Source organism: Callospermophilus lateralis, chromosome 1, assembly GCF_048772815.1.
Source record: "Callospermophilus lateralis isolate mCalLat2 chromosome 1, mCalLat2.hap1, whole genome shotgun sequence".
Classification (NCBI taxonomy): Eukaryota; Metazoa; Chordata; class Mammalia; order Rodentia; family Sciuridae; genus Callospermophilus; species Callospermophilus lateralis.
Genome location: NC_135305.1, coordinates 15,595,177 through 15,614,684, shown reverse-complemented (window position 1 = coordinate 15,614,684; position 19,508 = coordinate 15,595,177). Strand labels below are relative to the sequence as shown.

At 48.6% G+C, this 19,508-nt stretch overlaps 1 protein-coding gene across 2 annotated transcripts in view; it reads right to left on the bottom strand.

The window, feature by feature from the left end:
* Positions 1–7,847: 7,847 nt before the first annotated feature.
* Hipk2 (homeodomain interacting protein kinase 2) overlaps positions 7,848–19,508 on the bottom strand; it is a 190,443-nt gene continuing 178,782 nt past the window's right edge. For both annotated transcript variants that reach the window (XM_076832715.2, XM_076832724.2), the window contains exon 15: positions 7,848–19,266. In XM_076832715.2, coding sequence (XP_076688830.2) covers positions 18,799–19,266 — 468 coding nt within the window. In that variant the 3' untranslated portion in view covers positions 7,848–18,798. The remainder of the gene's footprint in view (positions 19,267–19,508) is intronic.

Here is a 19,508-nt window from a genome sequence, read left to right as displayed (position 1 = left end):
GCTTCTGGAGGCTTCAAGGCCCCCTGGCAGGTAAGTTCTTCTAACTTTGGGTTTATCCAGGGACCACACAACTATCCTAAGTCAGTTGGCAAATCAGGTACCCTGGCCCAGGGTCACCAGTGTTTTAAGACCTTCCTTATCTCCTCCGCTGAGGAAGGAAATGCAAGATAAAAACAAAGCACAGCCAACTCCAGAAAGGTTGGGAATCCTTTCAATGGCTAGGAACCAGCCAGGCCACCAACCCACCTACATGGCTCAAGATTCCATGCTGTGCTCTTGGCAACCAGAGGGGGCAGCACTGAGAGCAGACCCCAGAGCTTGTGTCTCTTTTTAGAAGCGCCCATGGGACTGTCCCTCCTCAGCCTTGCTTCTCATGCCCTCAGTTGATCTTCCCAGAGCTGGGGACAGTGCTCCCCAGGCAAGTTCAAACCCAAATCTCAGCCAGTGCTCGGTGTAATCCCTGGAGCAGACAGGGCCTCTGAGGAGCCGGTCATGCACCAGGCGCTCCTCAGACATGATTTGGGAGGACTTTGAAGGACTCATGGGCATTGCTGGTGCTGTCCTGTGGGCCAGCCAGTCTGAGCCGTCTTCAGAACCCTCCAGGTCAGCGTCAGCAGCTATTCTAACCCCTGAGGAAAAGACCAGAGGGTTTAGGGGCTTGCTCCATAGTACACAGCCAGGAGCTGCAGCCAGGACTTGAACCCAAGCCCATCCCCACAGGGTCCGTGGGAAGCTAAGGTGTGGCAGGCATGCTCCCTGCCCATGACCAGCTCTGAGGAGGGAGGAGGGGGAGGGGACTGAGCAGGGGCCGCCCTGGGAAAGGACACGGAGTGCCCACAGGCAATGCTCTTCCTGCCGCCTTTATCCTCTGCACAGGACTGCCACATGAATGGCCACAGGAGTTGGGGCTGTGAAGAATGACTCCGGTCCTCTGCCAGGCCCAGCTCTAGCTTCCTGGGGACACCTTCTCTAGCAATAGCCGTCACCAGAAGCAGAAACCTTCTAAACTCTCTTTTGAACGTTTAAAACAAATTTCCTGTCTACCTTCCACCTCTATCCCCAGACCAGGGCAGGACAATTGCAAAAGTGACTCCTGTTTAGAAGCCACTGCCTTACAGCGATTCTGGAGTCCTCCTGGGTGCTGGAGTGAAGGAAGTCCCCTGACATGGAGAGGTGGGTGGAGAAACTTCCTTAGAGTCTGTGCCCACCTCTCCTGGTTGGGAGAGGAATTCCATGGCTCCTCCTTTTACTATACCCTCTGGCTTCGGCCACCCTCGGAGAGGTTCTTCCCTGTTCCTTTAGCCTCTTGGCCAGTGGTGGCCACCTTTTGTCAGTCGTGTTGTTATAGACTACTACCTGTCTGAGATTTGTGTGATGGCTTTTGGAACAGAAGAGGATTCTTATACTAGTTTGTATAATTATTACAAATATAATTATGGTACTAGTTTGCAATACAGTTTGCAATTTGCAACACAATACTATAGCAATACAATTTCCTCAAAAGTGTAAAATAGTTCAGATCCGTTTGCACTCCAAAGTTATTTTCTAGACCAAATTCTCAAGGTTGCCTAATTGCTATTTTTCCTGACCTTGGGTCTTCCTCTCAGCTGATGGCAACTGTCTTGAAGGTCTCAGAGACTATGTGAAGGCAGCCACGTCCCCAGTCTCATCTCTGCTACAGCCAAACTAATTTGTTCAGCTGAGTTTTCTTGCTTAAGCCACTTGGTCAATTTTATTTTAAACTGATTGGACTACTTTGCCTTTTCAGCCTTCTACATTTCGAATTCCGTTTTCTTTTATTCTGACCACAAAGGACTCATTCTTTCTGAAGTTCACCTCTTTCTTGTGAGGTCCTGCTACAGGAGTGGCATCACCCACCAAGGCTGCCCACCCAAGGAAGGCTGCATTCTTTTTTTTTTTTTTTAAGAGAGAGAGAGAGAGAGAGAGAGAGAGAGAGAATTTTTAATATTTATTTTTTAGTTTTCGGTGGACACAACATCTTTGTTTGTATGTGGTGCTGAGGATCGGACCCGGGCCGCACGCATGCCAGGCAAGAGAGCACACTACTGCTTGAGCCACATCCCCAGCCCAAGGCTGCATTGTTTCCCTAACAGCTTCTCAGAGTGACGGGGTCTGCTTTCTAGCTTTTCCATGTTTATCCCAGGTTTCACCAAAGCCTGACATGGGCCATCATCTTCCCAGCCCCTGAAACCAGTTTCTTTCTAAATAATTTTCTGTTCAACTGCTAAGCTATGCCATGAAGTTTATTTTAGACTTTTGCTATAGAAGTACTTCACTTTCAGGAAGCAATTTCCATATTAGGGTAGTCTAATTGCCATAATAAACAAGCCTAAAAATTCAGCAGCTTAAACCTAATAAAAAGGTTATATTCTTACTCTTTCTGGTTTTGTGCACTGTGGTTTTTGTGGGGCATAAAGTCATTTGGGGACCTAGGCTTCTTCTGTCCCATGGCCCCACCATTCTTTGAGGGGGGTCTCAGAATTCTTTCCTAGATCTTCCACATCTGACCAAAAATTGAGGGAAGAGAGTAAGGATAATTGTTCGTGAGTTTTTTAGGGGCCGGCCCTGCCATATTTATTTGCAAAGAAAGCTAGGATATATATATTTATATTGATCTGTGTGCTAAGGAAGGATAGGTGACAGGTTTGAGTTTGGGAAATATTTAGCCAGTCTCACTACATGCCCTATTATTCCCATTTTATAGGTAAGATAGCTGAGGTCTGGGAGGGTTAGCGATTTCCCAGTAATAGGCAACAGAGCCTGGAAATGAATTCAAATACAGCTGACCCCAAAGCTGTGTTCTGAATCACTAGGCCACCCAGATCATCTTCTTTCATGCCTCACTCGCCTAAGACAGCTTTACACCTGTGACAATCCATACCCTGTTTCCCGTCTCTGTGGCCTTCTGTCTGTCAGTGGTTGATCAGTTCTCTTATCAGCAGCCCTAGCCCGTGGACTAGTCTGCCCATGGATAGAGCCTGAGGGCCACAGCAAGAGCTTAGGACACGCTGAAATGGAACATTAGAACACGTGGAAGTAAATTAAGTGGTTTCTTTACAAGGGCACCCTAGTCTAGCATTGTGTTAGAAGTGGGGTCAAATGTGAAGGGTCTTGATAGAGACTGTATGCCATCAATAGAAGAATTCATGTGAAGGCATTTAGGAAACGGCATGAGGGTTGGGTTGTGGCTCAGTGGTAGAATGCTTGCCTAGCATGTGTGAGGCCCTGGGTTCGATCCTCAGTACCACATACAAATAAATAAATAAAACAAAGGTATTGTGTCAACTACAACTAAAAAATATTATTAAAAAAGGGTATTATGAAACAAACAAACAACTCCCCCCACCAAAAAAGAAGAAGAAGAAGAAGGAAAAGAAAGAAAGAAACAGCACTGGATGGCCTCCTGATCCTGGGAGAGGCGGGGCTGCTACTATCCATCTCTTCCTTACAGAGTGAGGATAAGGATTGTTGCTGGTCAGTGGAATCCTTTCATCCTCAAGTAGTGTCAGACAGTGTAAAGGACACCATGTGTCACTGTGACCAAATTACCAGACAATATCAACTTAGGGGAGGAAAGGTTTATTTTGGGCTCACGGTCTTGGAGGTTCAGTCCATGGGTGGCAGACTCTGTTGCTGTGGGCCCGAGGAGAGGCGGAATATCAGCAGAAGGGCAGGGCAGAGGGAAGCTGCTCACTCATGGCAGCCAGGAAGTAGGGGCGGGGGCAGGGAGAGAAAAGAGCTAGGGACAAGATCCTCCCCACCCAATTAATAATGAGCAAATGAATCAGACACTTCTCAAAAGAGGAAATGCAAATGGCCAATAAATATATTTAAAAATGTTCAACATCATCAGCAATTAGGGAAATGCAAACCAAAACTTCACTAAGATTTCATCTCATACCAGTCAGAACGGCAGTCATCAAGAATACACATAATAACAAATGTTGGAGAAAATGTGGAGTAAGAGGAACACTGGTGACACTGTTGGTGGGATTGTAAATTAGTACGATCACCGTGGAAATCACTATGAAGCTCCCCTAAAAGACTAGGCCTGGAACCAGCATGTGACCCAGATATACCACTTCTTGGTATTTATCCTGAAGAATTAAAGTCGTCTTGCTACAGCGATACACGTACGCCCATGTTCATAGTAGCGCAATTCACAACAGCTAAACTATGGAACCAGCCTAGGTGTCCATCAACCGATGAACAGACAAAGAAAATGTACAGTATAAAGGACATCTTGTGTCACTGTGACCAAAATACCAGACAATATCAACTTAGGGGACGAAAGGTTTATTTTGGGCTCATAGTCTTAGAGGACTATGAGCTCATACACACAATGGAGTTTTATTCAGCCATAAAAAAATGAAATTATGCCATTTGTGGGAAAATGGATAGAACTAAAGGCTATCATGTTGAGCCAAATAAGTCAAACTCAGAAGCTCAAGGGTCATTTGTTTTCTCTCATATGCAGAAACTAGAGAGGAAACAGGAAAAGAAAGGGAGGGGGATCTCAGGAAAATCAAAGGGAGATCATTAGAGGAAAGGGACAAGGGAGTGAGAGGCAGGGAGGGAGGGGGGATGTGCTGAGGAGTGATATTGACCAAATTATATTGTTATATTCATGTGTGAATATGGAACAACAAATCCCATCCTTATGTGCAACTATAATGCATCCATAAAATCATGTGGGGGAAAAAATCATGTGGGGGGGAAAAAGCATCCCCCAGGGTTCATCCCTAATGACCTACTTCCTCCAGCCATGCCCACCTGCCTACAGTTACCACCCAGTAGTCCATTCGAATTATCAATCCATCAAACAGATTAATCCACTGTTTAGGTTTCAGCTCTCATAATCGGATCATTTGGTCTCTGAACATTCCTGCATTGCCAAGCAGGATCTTCTTGGGGGACATCCCCTATCCAAGCCCTAACATGCAGAGGATGTAAATTTCCTAGGAGGAAAATACTTGCAGCCGGACCCATGTTGGCTGTAAAGTGTGCGAGGAGGGTGAGAGTAAGACCTGAGGCTCCTTCTCTGACAACTGGCGAAAGGGAAGAGCCGGAAACGGAAGTTGAGAGATTCTGAGATGCCAAAGCCTTCATTACATGTACATGTTGGTCTGCTTTATAGTATTTAATATTTGCTTAAGCTCTTCTATTCTGGTATAGGGTTAGGAAACAATGTATAAGCCTGACTCACCACTCCCCCCCCCACCCCCCGCCAAAAAAAAAAAAAAATACTCTTCACACCTGGCTGTTTGGAACAGACTAGGACTCGAACTCTGCCACCCAGCAACCTGCCCTAAAAGCCAGGGGGTTTGTGATGCAGGAGAGTCTCCCTCTGAAGCCAAAGACAGCCCCCCCCCCCGCCCCCGCCACCGCCCCCGCACTGTGACAAGATGGCCTCTAAGTGAGAGTCCATTCCATTTAACTGTTGGGCTGGCCTTTCTCTGGGTCTCCTTGGCTCAACTGGGAAATGAGCCTGTTATGGAAATTGGAGTTCTGTTTCCTGCTCATCATGGTCCAAGTGAGCCCCTCACCATTTTTATTACCCCGGTATTGAGCATGTTTGAGGAAAATACTTGAAGCAGTAAGCTTTTTTTTCACTTTGATCTAAATCACCTCCCAGGACACAGGTGGCGAGCTGCTTATTCACCGCTTTAACTGTCCCCTTTGACATGTTCTCATCCCTTCTGGCCTACAGGGTTGGTTTCCCTCCCCACTCCCATAGATAGGATCCCCGGCTATGCATTTAATTAAAATGTTTGGTAGAAGAGTTCTGAAGTTCTGTTGAGATCTTTCTGTAAGTTTTTACATAATTTGAATCAATCCAAGTATTGGTTATACTTCGGGTTGCGTTGGGCGGTATTGCTGGAATCCTGGGAGACACTGAAATTTCAGAGTGGAAAGGTGGGTCGGTGGGGAATGAGGGCAGGCTGTGCAGTTTGCTCATTCATCCAAATTCTATTGGCCACCCACTCTGTGCTTGGCATTGTAACAGATGCCTGGAAACCGTGATGAAAGCCAAACCCTGACCTGCAAGCCTCTACGGTTTTGTGGGGACAGGGTTGGGGAATCCAGACGAGCAGCACTGCTGCAGCCCAGCGCTCCAGTGCAAGCTTCCCTGAGATGACTTGGGCTGCTTCTCGAGGACATTAAGGAGACAGTGGAGCTCCAGGAGAGGGAGGGGATGCTTGAAGGAGAATGAGATCTGGGGAGTGATCGAAAGATGCAGTGGAACCCAGGGTCCTTCTGCCCCAGAAACCCAAGGGGAAAGATGCAGAGGCTGCCCATCCACCAGGGGCAGGAGGGCCGGGTGTGCTCCGGCTTACCCTGGAGGGGAGCAGGTGTGAGCAGAGCCAGCAGACGTCCTGGAGATGCTGGTTTCTGGTTAGCCAAGGAGCTGGTGGCATGGAAGGCCTGGGAGGCTACAAGCCACGGGTGTGCGGGCTGGTGTCTGTTCAGCAGCTCTTGGGAGCAGGGAAGGTAGATGGCTGAGTGGATCCACGGAGGTGAGAGGGCTGAAGCAAGAGGGTCCCGGTGGGAGGATGGGTGGAGTTGGGGACTAAGGAGTTAAGCAAAGGAGCCTAAAGGTGCAATTTCCCCGGAAATGGAAGCCAGGACCAGAGTTGGGGCGGGTGAGAAACTGGAACCCTGCGTGTGGCTGGTGGAAGTGTGAGAAAGCACAGCCACGGTCGAGAACAGTGTGACGGTCCCTCCCGAACCGTCAGGATCGCCATGTGATCCAGCGATTGCATTCTGTGTGTGCATCCAAAAGCAAAAAGCAGAAATGTGAAAGTGCTTGTCCACCAAGGGCCACATCATTTACTTGGTTTGAAAGTAAACCAAGTGCTTATCAGCAGACTGACAAGCAAAATGTAGTTGTTCACACAATGAAGGATCATTATTATTTAAGGCCTTAAAAAAGGAAGGAAATTCCAATACACACTGTAACAGGAATGAACCTTAACACCATTGTGCTGAGTTACATAAACAAGACTCAAAAGGACAAAGATCACAGGATCCCACTTATATGGAACATCTGGAATAGGCAAACTTACTGGGACTCAGAGTAGAAGGGTGGTGCCAGGGTTGGGGGAGGGGCTGGGGACTTATGTTTAATGGGTACAGAGCCTCTGTTTGGGATGATGAGATCAAGTTCTGGGGTTGGATAGTGGCCACAATGGGACAACAGTGGGAATGTAGTCAATGCCACTAACTGTACACTTAAAAATGGCCAAAATGATAAATTTTATGTTAGGTTATGTCAAATTTAAAACTGAAAAAAGATCACCAGGAGGATGGAGCCGTAGTTAGAGGAGGCTGACCTCCTGGGCCTCTGGGGCCTCCTGAGCTTCAGCAGTAGGGGTAGGCCTGGAGGGGCTGTGGGGTACCTGGCTCCACTGGGGACTGCAGGGCCCTGCTCAGGCTACTGACACCGAGGCCCAGTGTGGAGAAGGTGGGGCGGGGATGCAGCTCCCAGATGTGGGAGGAAAGCCGGCAAGCTAAGCAGGACAGACCTGGGCCTTGGGGATGGAGTGTGGGCGCAGATGGGGCTGGACGGCACCTAGGAGGCAATGGGCAGCTAAGCCACTCTCACTCTGCCACACAGGCCTTGGTAGGACAATGACCTGGAGGCCCCTCTCTCCAGTCACACCATCATCTCTGTAAAGTTGGAAGGCGGTGGTGGGCTCTGGACATTTTCAGAGGTATTTAATAATTTCTAAAGGGCTAAATAACTTCAGAAAGATGTTATTTGCAACAACTTTTTTGGACTGCAGCTGGTGTGGCCTCGGATAAATAAGCGCGCCAGGCGAGTGTACAGTGATTCCAAACAGTTTAATGTAATTCCAAGACAAAGTGTGATTACATTTCTACACATATACAATATGCATATGTGAGTTTACAAATTTTAATTAATAACTCGTTTCACTTCAGAGACCGAAAAAATGATCAAAAAAGAAACTGTGAGTAACAAGCTATAACATAGTTCACCACAACGGGACCCCCCCTTCTCACCCTACAGTTAGTAATATTACAATTAAAATAACTATATTCTTCTATAATTTTTTTCTGTTAAAATCATCTCATAAATTTACAATGCTATTATTAGTTTCCAAGACTAATATAAATTCACTCCATTTTTCTACAACGAAAATGATTATTAATTTAGAAGCACACAACATCATGATGAAAAACACAAGCATTTTAGTAGCAAGGACTCGATCAGTTAAGAATTAGTTTTCTTGTAAAACATTCTAAAGCCAAGTAAAATATCCATTCTTATACCTATAATATGAGACTAAGGAATAGGTTACATATAGGTCTACAACACATTGGGTTGTCTTTAAAAAAAAAAAAAGTAGACGTTTATAAATAAAAAAGAAAAGAGGGACAATTCACAGAGGAAAAGAGGTACACGAGAAAATACCGTTGCACGCAATAATTTTCACACAGATTAACATGGATTAACACTTTTTATTACAGAAACCATACAGTGAAGGAACACAACGGACCAGGGTTTATGGGGTTATTGAGATTGAGCTGAGATGACCCAGTAGAGAATGGTCTAGGTGAGATGACCTTGGGGAGGGAGCCACGTTCCTAGGACTGGGGACTGCGTGTCGCCAGGTCTCCTCTTCCCTGTTATTCTGGGGAGTGTGTCTTTCTATCCAGTGTCCTGAAGTCATGGGCGATGGAAAGGTAAACATTTCTAGGGATCTCTTCTCTTCCATCTTAATGGATACCGTTTTTGGAAACATAATATAATATCAGGCTGCAGCTCAATACATGTGGTCAAAGCAAAACGGGATGGAAAATTCCAGTCCTTCTGATCTGCTGCTCCCTCACCCGTCTATGCCCTCGATGCTGGGGACCCTGAAAGAGCACCAGCATCCTTGGGGTCCCTGGCCCCGCTGTGGTGAGGTGGAGGATAGGGCCGTGCAGGAGCAGGGACCCTGTGCGTTCCTTGGACACTCCATGGCTGCCCCATCCAACCTCTCAAGGGCCCCTCTCTCCTCTTCTGTAAAGCTGTACTTTCCCTGTCAGGAGTTTGGTTTGATACATATACACAAACATACAGATCAACGTCTCTATCTACACAGGGGTCCTACTCAACTAGTTCTGCCACCCCAGGGATGCCTTTCTTGTCCACTTCATTTGGTTAAAAAAATGTACACACAGAGGTGAAGAGATGCTGTGGGTCCCAGAGAGGACTGCGCCCTGGGAGACCCATGGGAGAAAGAAAGCTTTTAAGAGTAGTGACACCGAAGTGAGGGACTGTGGAGGGCGGGAAGCCCACAGATTTGGAGGCAGAGCAAATAGGGACATCTGCTTTGAAGGGTGGGGTCGGGGGGGATGCTTTATGCTCCATTTGGAGGTTGCAGAAAACTACAGAAGATGGCACAGTCCAATCCCTTTCCACCTCCCAAGTTCTTCCTTATAACCTGAGCCCGCCTCACGAAACAGCAAGAGTAAGTCCACTGCCCTCAGCGGCAAGCAGCGGAAGGGAGGCAGGACCGCTCTTGAGGCCAAGTGGGCCCTTCTGGAGTCCTGGATGGCGGGGCACAGGGTTGTGGTGACAGCAGGGCAGAGGCAGAGGTGGCCACAGGGACAGTGACCCAAAACAAGGAAGCAGGGGGAGGGAGGCGCCAGGAGAGGTTTGTTTGGAAACTGGGTGAAAGGAAACTAGAGAGAGCAATGGCTGAGCCCTTTTTCAGATACAATGTACTTTTCAAATTAAAAAATAAAAAAAAGAAAGGTGAATTTCTATATCTCTAGTTTTAAAAAATGAGGGTAAGCCCCAAAGACAATAACACAAAATTCATGTGGTCAGTTAGTGCAAAGGAACATGCACCAACAGGACCGTGGGAGGATGGCTGAGAGGAGTGAGATGAGAATATCCTCCACTAACAATCTAACAAAGCCACAAGGAACACAGCCTGTCAGCGAGGCTCACCTGGAAAAGCCAACGCGTGGTCCCAGGTACTCTGCAGTTTTCAAGGTCTCTGCTGCTGGAGGAATGGGTCACAATGGGTCCTCCACAGTTTGGTGGTGGCACAATGAAAACCAAACTAGGCTCTCAGCAGAACTGGCAGCTCCCCAGGCTGCTCCTGCCTGACTGTGGGGCCTGCTCCTGTGTCTAAAGCCTCTCTCATGACCTTCCACATCTCCTCCCTACAGACTGGGTGTCAGGGGAAGGCCCAGGGCTGCCCCTTGATCCCAGCTCCTTCGGCTGAGCAGTGTGTGCAGTCTCTGAGTGGAACCCCAAGTCCCTCCCACCCAGCTCACCTTCACATCTCAGCTTGACATTAGGCAACATGCACACCTGTCCTTTTTACAAGGATTTTGTTTTAAAAGAGAAAATGAGTAAAAGACAGCAGTTGTATGGAAGTCCCAGCCAGAGAACAGGGCCACAGGGACACACGGTTCTCCCTTGCAAAACACTGACAGGAATACCACCAGGGCCCCAGAGTGGATAGTGGTACCCTCAGGGCCACCTAAATCCCAGTGTCTTCTACTGCCTAGTGAGTGGAAGTGAGTGGATCTATAATAAGTTAAATATTCAATCAAGACAAAAATCAAGGAACCAGGAATCAGTTCTCACTGCCTCCTCCAAGGTGTCAAGGACAAGGCCTTGAAGACAAATGCTGGCCCAACAAGGCGCGAGACTGCATCTGCCCAGGTCGGGACACGCCCCTCCCACTCCAGCTGGACTTCCTTTCACATTCTCTCAAGTTCACTTGGAAACCAACAATATGGAGGAAAACGCACGTACTGGGGGACAGAACAGAACGGGCAAAACACCTGCCTTTGGAGACATGGCCTCCAACCCAAGGAGGCAAACCATCGCGGGGGGGTTGAAGAAGTCAGTTAGAAACAGAAATTGTCTTTAAAAAGTACCAGTTTAAATGTAAACTATAAAACACTTTAACTATAAAATGTAGCCAGAGATATGCTTAAGTATCCACAGTCAATTATTCAGTTTACTCATTTAAAATGAGATTCTCTTGATATCCCAGAAAGCTAACAGCATTTTACAGTAGCTAAAAACATACATGCTCCACGTGTGTTTGAACATCATATTTGATTATAACACAAAGAATGATCTCTTCCTTGGTTTCATTCTTGTTGTAAAGATGAACTATTTTCAGAATTCACTTAAGCAACGATGACCAGGGTGTGCACTAATCATTATTTTCAGCCCACACAGAATTCATAGCTTTTTAAATCCCAAGATCAAGCTGGCTACATGATTTCAAAAAAGGCTAAACCCAGGATGAATGCCCACGTTTGAGGTAATTATTGCCATTAGGTCACAGTTTGTGTAAGATAATGTATCTAGAATCTTCTAAAAAAATCTTTAGGTGTTCTGTCAGAATTCCAGAATACCTGTTGACACAACCAGGAATTTCAATTCTGACCAGTTGGGTTTGCTTCCAATGGAGTTAAAGTTCTAAAAAGATTCTAGAACTTGTGTAAACTACCTAAGAATTTAGGCAAACAAGCCTGGAGCCAGTCAACCAAGAAGTTTCTAAAGGAAACGAGAAATGAGAAACCCACCCCAAAACAGCTGAGCAGACACTTCATAGCATGTGATGACGATTTGTTGGAAAATTAAAAATCTAGTCCCAAATCATATCAAATTCTTTCCACCTTTCAACCAAAGTGGAAATGGATCTGTATTACTGTCAATCTCACACTGGGGCCAGAGATGCTTCTTTAATTCCTGAAAGTTGTCTCACTTTTCTCAGTTTATACACTGTTGTTTTCTATTTCTTTGAGAGGGGTGTCTCTCTTGGAAGAAAATTTGTTCCTCTTTCTAGAAGTCATCTTGTCTTTCTTCCTTTTTTTTTTCTTTTTTCTTTTTTTTACAGAAAGAAAAACGTTCCTGGATACCAGACCCACACATGGTATTTACAAATTTGGTGTGAACCCTGCATCTGGTTCTGCCCAGAGCTGAAGAGTGGATCTGTTACAGAGATCAGAGCTGTCATGATATTTATTAAGTGCAGTAAAAAATAGCATTTTGAAAAAAATATATACCTTTAGTATTGCCTTTCTAGAATTAACTATAAGCAAGAAAAATTATTTTTTTTAAAGAAGAAAAGAACACTTTTTTTCCCCCTTCACTCTCATAAGAGTTAGCAGCATTACTAAAGCTAGTTGGTACACTGGAAAGAAATCTAAAAGGAATTCTAGGAATCAAAAGAAACTCCCCAGAGATTTTTCTAAAAAGTCAAAGTTATTCTGCCCCTCTGCCTGCATCCAGTTCGGGACGCCCTCTTTTCACCTGCTCAGCTCCACAGAGCAGGCAGGGCACAGGGTGACATTTCCTCAAGGCCTCTCTTTGCAACATACACACAGGAGACAGCTGGGTCTGGTGGCTGAGCTCAGTTCTGGAACCAGGAAGACCCTGGCTCCCCTCTCACCAGATGGGTGGTCCCAGGAAGGTTAAGAGTTCTGCAAGCCCAACACGTCCTCTGTAAAGGGACGGATATTGCCAATCTCGTAGGGTTAGTGTGAAATGAAATAAGACCATCGGGCAATTCCTAGCACAGTGTTTGGCACGAAGGAAATGGGCATATCATTAAAAGGTACATCAGAAATATGAGGCCATACAATTGCTGTTCATGAAAAAAGTGAAACAAAATCACATCTCAGTAAAGAGCCCACTAACGATTAATAGACTAAAAACTTGGGGATTCTGGACCACCATTGCTTTCTTTCTTTAACACGTGCCACTTTCTCAGAGTGTCAGCTTCCTCATCTGTCAGTGGGCAGGGAGCGGGAAACTACCCTTTTCTCAAGGGGATGGCTGTGATGGCTCCACAACATGATGCTCGCCAGTCCCCCAGTGAGGGATATTGCTAGTCTGGACACTGAGGCCGTGGGTCTGAGAGGAGAAACCCATAAAGGCATCAGGAAGCCCCCTCTGTGCTGAGGTCTGTGGCAGGGGCCATGTCTCTGTAAACTCTCTCGAGTCTGAAGGGAAGACCAGCATGGAGCTAGCTCTCTCTCTTGAACTTCTGAAAGCTGCCCTAACACCAGAAACCTCTACTTGATTGGGTCATTACACTGAGCAGCAGGGCCAAAAGCCTTGAAGCAATTTCTTTTGCATATAAATTCCGCTGAGCCATCTTCTCTACTCTAGTGACCTGCTGAGATTTGACTGTTGAGATAAGGAGTGAGTCCTGAGGCAGGGGAGTGGGAAGGAGCTGCCAAGCCCAGTGGAGTCCAGCACGCCCTAAGCCTCGAGGCCCCAGAACTGCCCAGCAGCTCCTTGCTCGGTGCCCAGGTGGACGCAAGAGCTCCGGTTTCCCAGTAGCAGCAATGTGGAGGGTCACTACTCTACTCCTCTTTTTAAAGGATGAGTGCAGTTTTGAAATAAATGCAATTAAAACAATGAAGTCAGGATAGAGAGAAAAACAGTTTACGAACAGAACTGCTTCACTACTGATGTCATTATTGCCCAGAAAGGAAAGAGAGGAACACCATTGTGTCCATCTCTGGAGGTGCCTTTGAGAAGGGTTCTTTGGCAGTGGAAAGGAACGGCTTCACCTTCCTTTCCAATTTGGTAAGGACAATTTGGCCTGCTCAATTTTGAGGCTTCCCCTTTGGGGATCTGTAAAATATCAGAAAGAAAAAACACAAAGCGGGAAGGGAGCCTGCAAGCCCCTGGACTGGAATGTGTTGAAAAAGCGGCTCCTGCCAGGCTGGGCCTGCAGAAGGAACCCTCGCTTCTCGGTTGAATTCTCTCTGCTGGTTGAGGACACTGAGCTATTTTCTTCTTTCCGTTTTCTGTCCTTCAGCTGCTTGGCAGGCCAGCAGGAGCAAATGCCCTACTGCGTGCCACCCTGCCCTCAGTCAATGAGAAGCTGGCGGGAGAGCTGGGGAGGGGCGGGGACCCACGTCATCCTCCCGACCATGAACCTTCAGTAATACTTCCTTAAGCCTCCTCATCTCCTCGCTCCAGTTTCCAATAATGTCTGCTCCGCTCACTCACATGCACGCACGCACACGACCCAAACCCTCCACCACAAGCTTGTTCGAAGCTTGGGAGTGTCTGCAACTCCCAGGATCTAGTCCAGGGAAGTCATCCTGTCACTTGGGCTGATCTCCCCTCCCTGACCTTCCATCTGGAACCATGGCATCTGGGCAGGTGTGAGTCCCCCAGCTGAAGAGGACAAAGCCCAGCTGGCTTCCACAGCCCACAGCAATCAGCTACCAGGAGGGTGAGAAATGCGACCGTCCAGGAGACAATGGCACCGCGCTTCACCCTGCTTCCTCTGAATCACCCTGACCACCTGCTCCGCCTTGCAGTCCAAACTGACATCCACTGGACTTGCACACCATTGGCCTGCTCACCCTTTCTCTTGGGAACATCCCAAATATCACCAGAGGCACTAAGCACAGGGACCTGGGTGCCACCGCCTGGATGGGTGAGAACCCTGTGGGAGCACACTGACCTGAGGTTCATGAGGTTCCAATGAAACACTTCTCTGTCACCTGTCCTTCTCGATCCTCCCTACACTCTGAGCTGAGTTTCTTCACTGAGGAAGGATGGAGCCAATCCAAGGGTTGGTGATGCCACAGGGGATTTGTGGTCTACCTGAGGACAAGGAGAACATCTCCCCACTTGAAAGCCTGGTCCCAGGAATGGCACCCTTTTATGAGACTCTGCCAAGAGGGCTTAGTGCTGGAGTACCAGGGGTGGGGGGTTTGGGCGTGGAAACTAATGGTCATGCTGGGGTCTCCTTGTGTGGCTTCCAATGCAACAGCTTTGTGCTTGAGACAAAGGATGCTGGGTGAGGACTAGGTGGACATGAATATCTGCTGAGTGTCAGAGGGGCTGTCCACAGCCCAACAGCTTACTTCCCTTCAGGGAAACCAGCCACTTTAGCTTTAGTAGCTTCTGGGCTTGGTGGGCAGTGTGTGGGCACCCATCACTCACAGCCCAGGACACTGAGGGCACAAGAAGAGCCCAGGAAAGGCTGCGAGGTCCTGCCATACTCCCCCACTTGTAAAGAATATTGTGGAGGACACGTGGCAATGTCTGAGTGGCTTCACTCGGGGTTCTCTGGCTTCTTCCTCATTCTGCCACCTTTATTTGGCTTGAGAGAACTGTGTGCTGGGAGGATGTATCCAGGGGGAAGGGGCAGACTGAAGAAGTGGGGGAGGTGGTTATTGAGGGAAAGTAAGACAGAGGCATGGCGGGGGGGTGGGGAACTGCCTCTGCACTAAAGGATGCAAGCCACGCTTTGGGGGCACTGATGGGAGGGTGAATGTTTTGGAAAGGGGCTGGGTGAGCTCTGGGAAGAGGAGCTTTTTTGCTTAAATAACAGATATGAGGCAGGTTAAGAGTGTAGTTAGCAGATTGGGGATGAACAGGAGAGCATAGAAAGCTGGGGGCGGGGGGGAGAAGCTAAGCGTTCCAGGGTCAGTGCACCCGGCGTCCCTGAGCCCAGAAGCTGCCTCCTCAGGGGGCCTCCCAGGCTACTGGAAATTAGAAAAATACACCAATGGCGATCATGCTGTCCAGGGCCTCAGCTGGGTTTTGCAGAGGAAAAGGCCTCGACTCTTCACACTTTGCTCTGTGGTAGGTTTTCCTCAGTGGCTCTTTGTGGAAGAAATGAAAGAAACAATCTTCCTAATTCTCAGGGCTTTTCTTTTTTCTTTTTTTGTCTGACAAAATCGGACATCTGTATGTCTCTCCAGTCTTCTCCCATACTCACAGATACAGTAAATTTAAATATTAAAGAGAAAACACAAAGAAACTTGGAATAAATGTGCATTTGAAACCCTGACTAAAACACCAATACGATGATAATGAACATAATTACAATGGCAATAACAAAAATAATCAGCACAATAACATTGACTTCATGAGCAGCATGGAACTTTCATTCCTGATCTGGAAGGAGAAAAGGAAAGAAAACATCAGGTGAAAGAGAGAGAAGCTTCAATTTAAGCAGACAAAAGAAAATGGAAAGAACATTGGAAGTCGTCTTTCCCCCTAAAAGATGAGCTCTAGAAAGGGCTGGAACTGCACTGTGCTGGGAGTCCAGAGCGCTGCTCAGACAGGCAGACTGAGGCTCATTTTCAGCCAAGACTAGACGCCTTGTAACTGTAGGAGAGGATCTGGTGGGACTGTGTGGCCATTTGGCTGCTGAAAGTCCAAACAGAAAGGTTTTCCAGGGTGGCGCGGCTCCAGCTCCAGCGTCCTCTGAAGGCCTGTGCCCTCGCGCTCTCAGCTGGCCTCTTCCTGCTGTCTCGGGACAGGCGCCTCCCCACCTCCAGCTGAAGCCACACTGATCTGGGCCCCAGGGAGCATCTCCTGCAGATCCACTGCAGCCCTGCCTCAGGCGGGTCCTTGTGGCACCACTGAGTGTGCCTGGCCTTGCACAGGCGCTGTGTCCTTCCTTTGGGCCCAAGGCCGGCACTTCATCCTTTCCAGTCCAGGGACCTATTTCTTTGTAAGAATTTATGTTCGGGGAGGGGAAGTTTCCAGAGTTCCTTCACAGCTAAGAGCTAAGTACCGACTTCATTACTGAGTGAGGGCGGATATCACCACGAAAACCCCTTTCACAGTAGATCGCTAGGGCCTGCAGAGTGAGGCAGCAAAGGCAAGGAGAAGGCCGAGGCTCTGACCCAGAAGATCTCTTTGCACCTGGAACTTGGCTGAGGTGTCAGGTAAGGACTCTGCGTGAGGATCAAACAATCGGAGCCACCTGTCAAGCCCCGTTCTTGACCAGAGAGCTTCTGAGTGTCTACCTGCTTCAGAGTTGTTCCCTAAGAGCAGAGAGGACTCCCTTCCCATCCCTACCTGCCGTGTCCAAAGCCCGAGAAAACTTCCAGGATGGAGCCAATGTACATAGAGGGTGCAGGCCAGATTTCTTTGGAGACTTAATCATCTGTGAGAGTGTTTTCTCAAGTGCAGCATAGGACCCCTGGTCACCCTCATCATCAGCATCCCTCCAACCTCTGCCCACCAGACTCCTCAAATGTCAAGCTCAAAATCATGTCTTGAGCAGACCTGGGTAATCCAAGGAAAGAATTCAACAACAAATGGGTTGGTGGTTGTCTATAGAGCTGGGGATCTGGCCAAATGGGCAGAGCAAAACAGCGCCCAGGGAGCTGGTGGACAGGGAAGCGTGGGTGGGGCTGTGGATGCGAGGCTTCCTGTGGGATGGAGGGACCAGGGTGCAGTTGGGTGTGTGTAGCCTCCTTGAGTCCCTGCAGACGGTCGTAGGAAGGTGGTGGTGGGCCTGGAGGCTGCTGCTCTGCAAAGCGGACATTCCTAAAACCCCTGGTATCAGTGCCAGAGCTGGTCTGATGGGCAGAACTGGGCAGGGTGAAGGTGAAGGGTGGGGAGTCTCTGGGTATCTGCTCCCAAAGTAAAACTCAACACAAAGCATTCGGGTCATCAGATGTGCCCTCCCACCACAGAGCCCCGTTACTCTCAAGTCCATGGATTCTCCTTGAAGCCCTGCCAGCAAACAGCCCAAGAAGGACAATGGGCATGAGGAAAAACAACAACAAAAAGAACAAAAAGGGAAAGACCCGAGTGAATGTTCCAACAGCGCAACAGAAGAGCTGAGGTGGCCTGGATCAGCCCGGCTGGCTTCCTGGGGTGCCAGCGGGAGCCTCCCTACACCGAGTCTGTCTGTCGTTCCGTAAGGCACTAGGAGGGAATGATGCAAAAGCAAGACTGCGAGGGCTGTGACGCGGTGCCGAGGGACACAGGGAGGGTGGCCTCCGCGCTCACACCCACGCGCTGGCCACACACGCTCGCTCACCGGGACCACTGCATTGGTTACACGCCTAAGTTATATCACTTTGTTTTGTGCAATTACACAGGAATAGTCTATTGGTATCGCTGGAGTTGAACACAAGGTACACAGCAAGGGCGCAGGGCTACATTCCACCAGGGTACCTCGACGGCGCCAGCCTGCGCTACGTGATGGGGTGGACTCAAAGGAAAATAGATCTCCAGAAAGGAAAAAAATCTCAAGTTTGTAACACACATCGTTAATGACATCTGAGGAATAACATTGCTTAGGGATTTATCCAGAGTGCTCAGAAAGAGAAAACCCGCCCCCTCCTGGGGAGTCTCTGGTCAGTCTGGCCGAGCCCATCATTCCTGATAAACAAGCCAGGGCTGGGCTTCGCCAGCCCCCCACCCCCCAAATCAGCCTCTCAGGCCATGGCCTGACTATGGAGGGGTGTTGACCCTTTAGCATTCTGGAAAAATCCCTAATTCTTATGTTTAATTAATTAAAAATCTATTGGATTTCCATATCTGGTGTCCCTGACAGCAAATTCTTCAAAGTTATTCGCTGCCATATGAAAATAATCTTTTGAAAAGTTCATAGATAAAGTTCTTCAAAAACTGGGGCCCCTCGCTTCTGGAATCTTCCCGTGGCTCTCTTCTTCTCCTTTCCAGTTTGGTGCAGAATGGGTTTGTGAGCTGTTTTTTTTAAATTTTTTTTTTAAATTTTTTTGTTACTGATGTTTTCTTTTTTTTTCTTTTTCTTTTTTAAAATAAAAAGCATAGATTTCCCTCTCCTTAATCCCTTCCTTTTAAAATGTTCTCTTCTCTGCTCTAAGTCCTCCCACTTCCTAGTTCAAGTTTCATTGGTGTCCCGTCCCTGTCCCCTGCCCCCCTCCCCTGCCCCTTTTGCATTGTTTGTGTGCGGCACCTCAGTATAAAAAGCCGGCTCCCCAGGGTCCCAGGAGCAGCCTCCCTCCCTCCCCTCCCCAGGCCCGTGGTTATATGTAAGGGTACTGGTTGACCTTGGCAGGGCTCAGTGGGTATCCAGTGTAGACGGTGGAGGCTGGCGAGGCGCTGATGTAGGTCTGGTGGGCAAACTGGGCTGGATACTGACTCGGGTGGATGGTGGGTGAGGGCAGGACCCGGGGGCCCATGCTCACGGGGACCTGGTGGACGATGCTGGCCGGGTAGGCAGTGTGCTGCACGGTGTGGCGAGCCGAGCCTTGGGAGGCCACCAGATGGGCCACGGTGCCAGTGGAGCCCAGGGCTGCAGGCGCTGTGTAGGTGTAGAGGTGAGGCTGGGTGGGGAGATGGGCGGCAGCAGCGGCAGCCAGGTGGGGGTGGACAGTGCCGTGGCTGGGGCTGTTGTGTGGGAAGGTATACGGAGCCTGAGCCATGGTGGGAGTGATGTAGGCCTGCTGCCGTCGATGGCTCCCGGTGCGGTCTGCGGCCATGTGCTGCTGGGCCTGAGAAGAAGCAGCGAGAGGGGCTGCGTCAGGGGAGGAGGGGGAGGCCAGTGGGGAGGAGGGGGATGAGGAGAAGGGGTGGCAGGAGAGACAACAGATGCTTCCCTTTGTGTGGTGACAGTGAAAATAAGTTTGGACTGAGAAAGGGACATCTGGCCTGCCGGGCGCAGGCTGGGATGAACAGAGCAAGCCAGGACAAAGGCAGTGGGATGTGAGGTGTCAAGAGATCCTGTTTTGAGGGG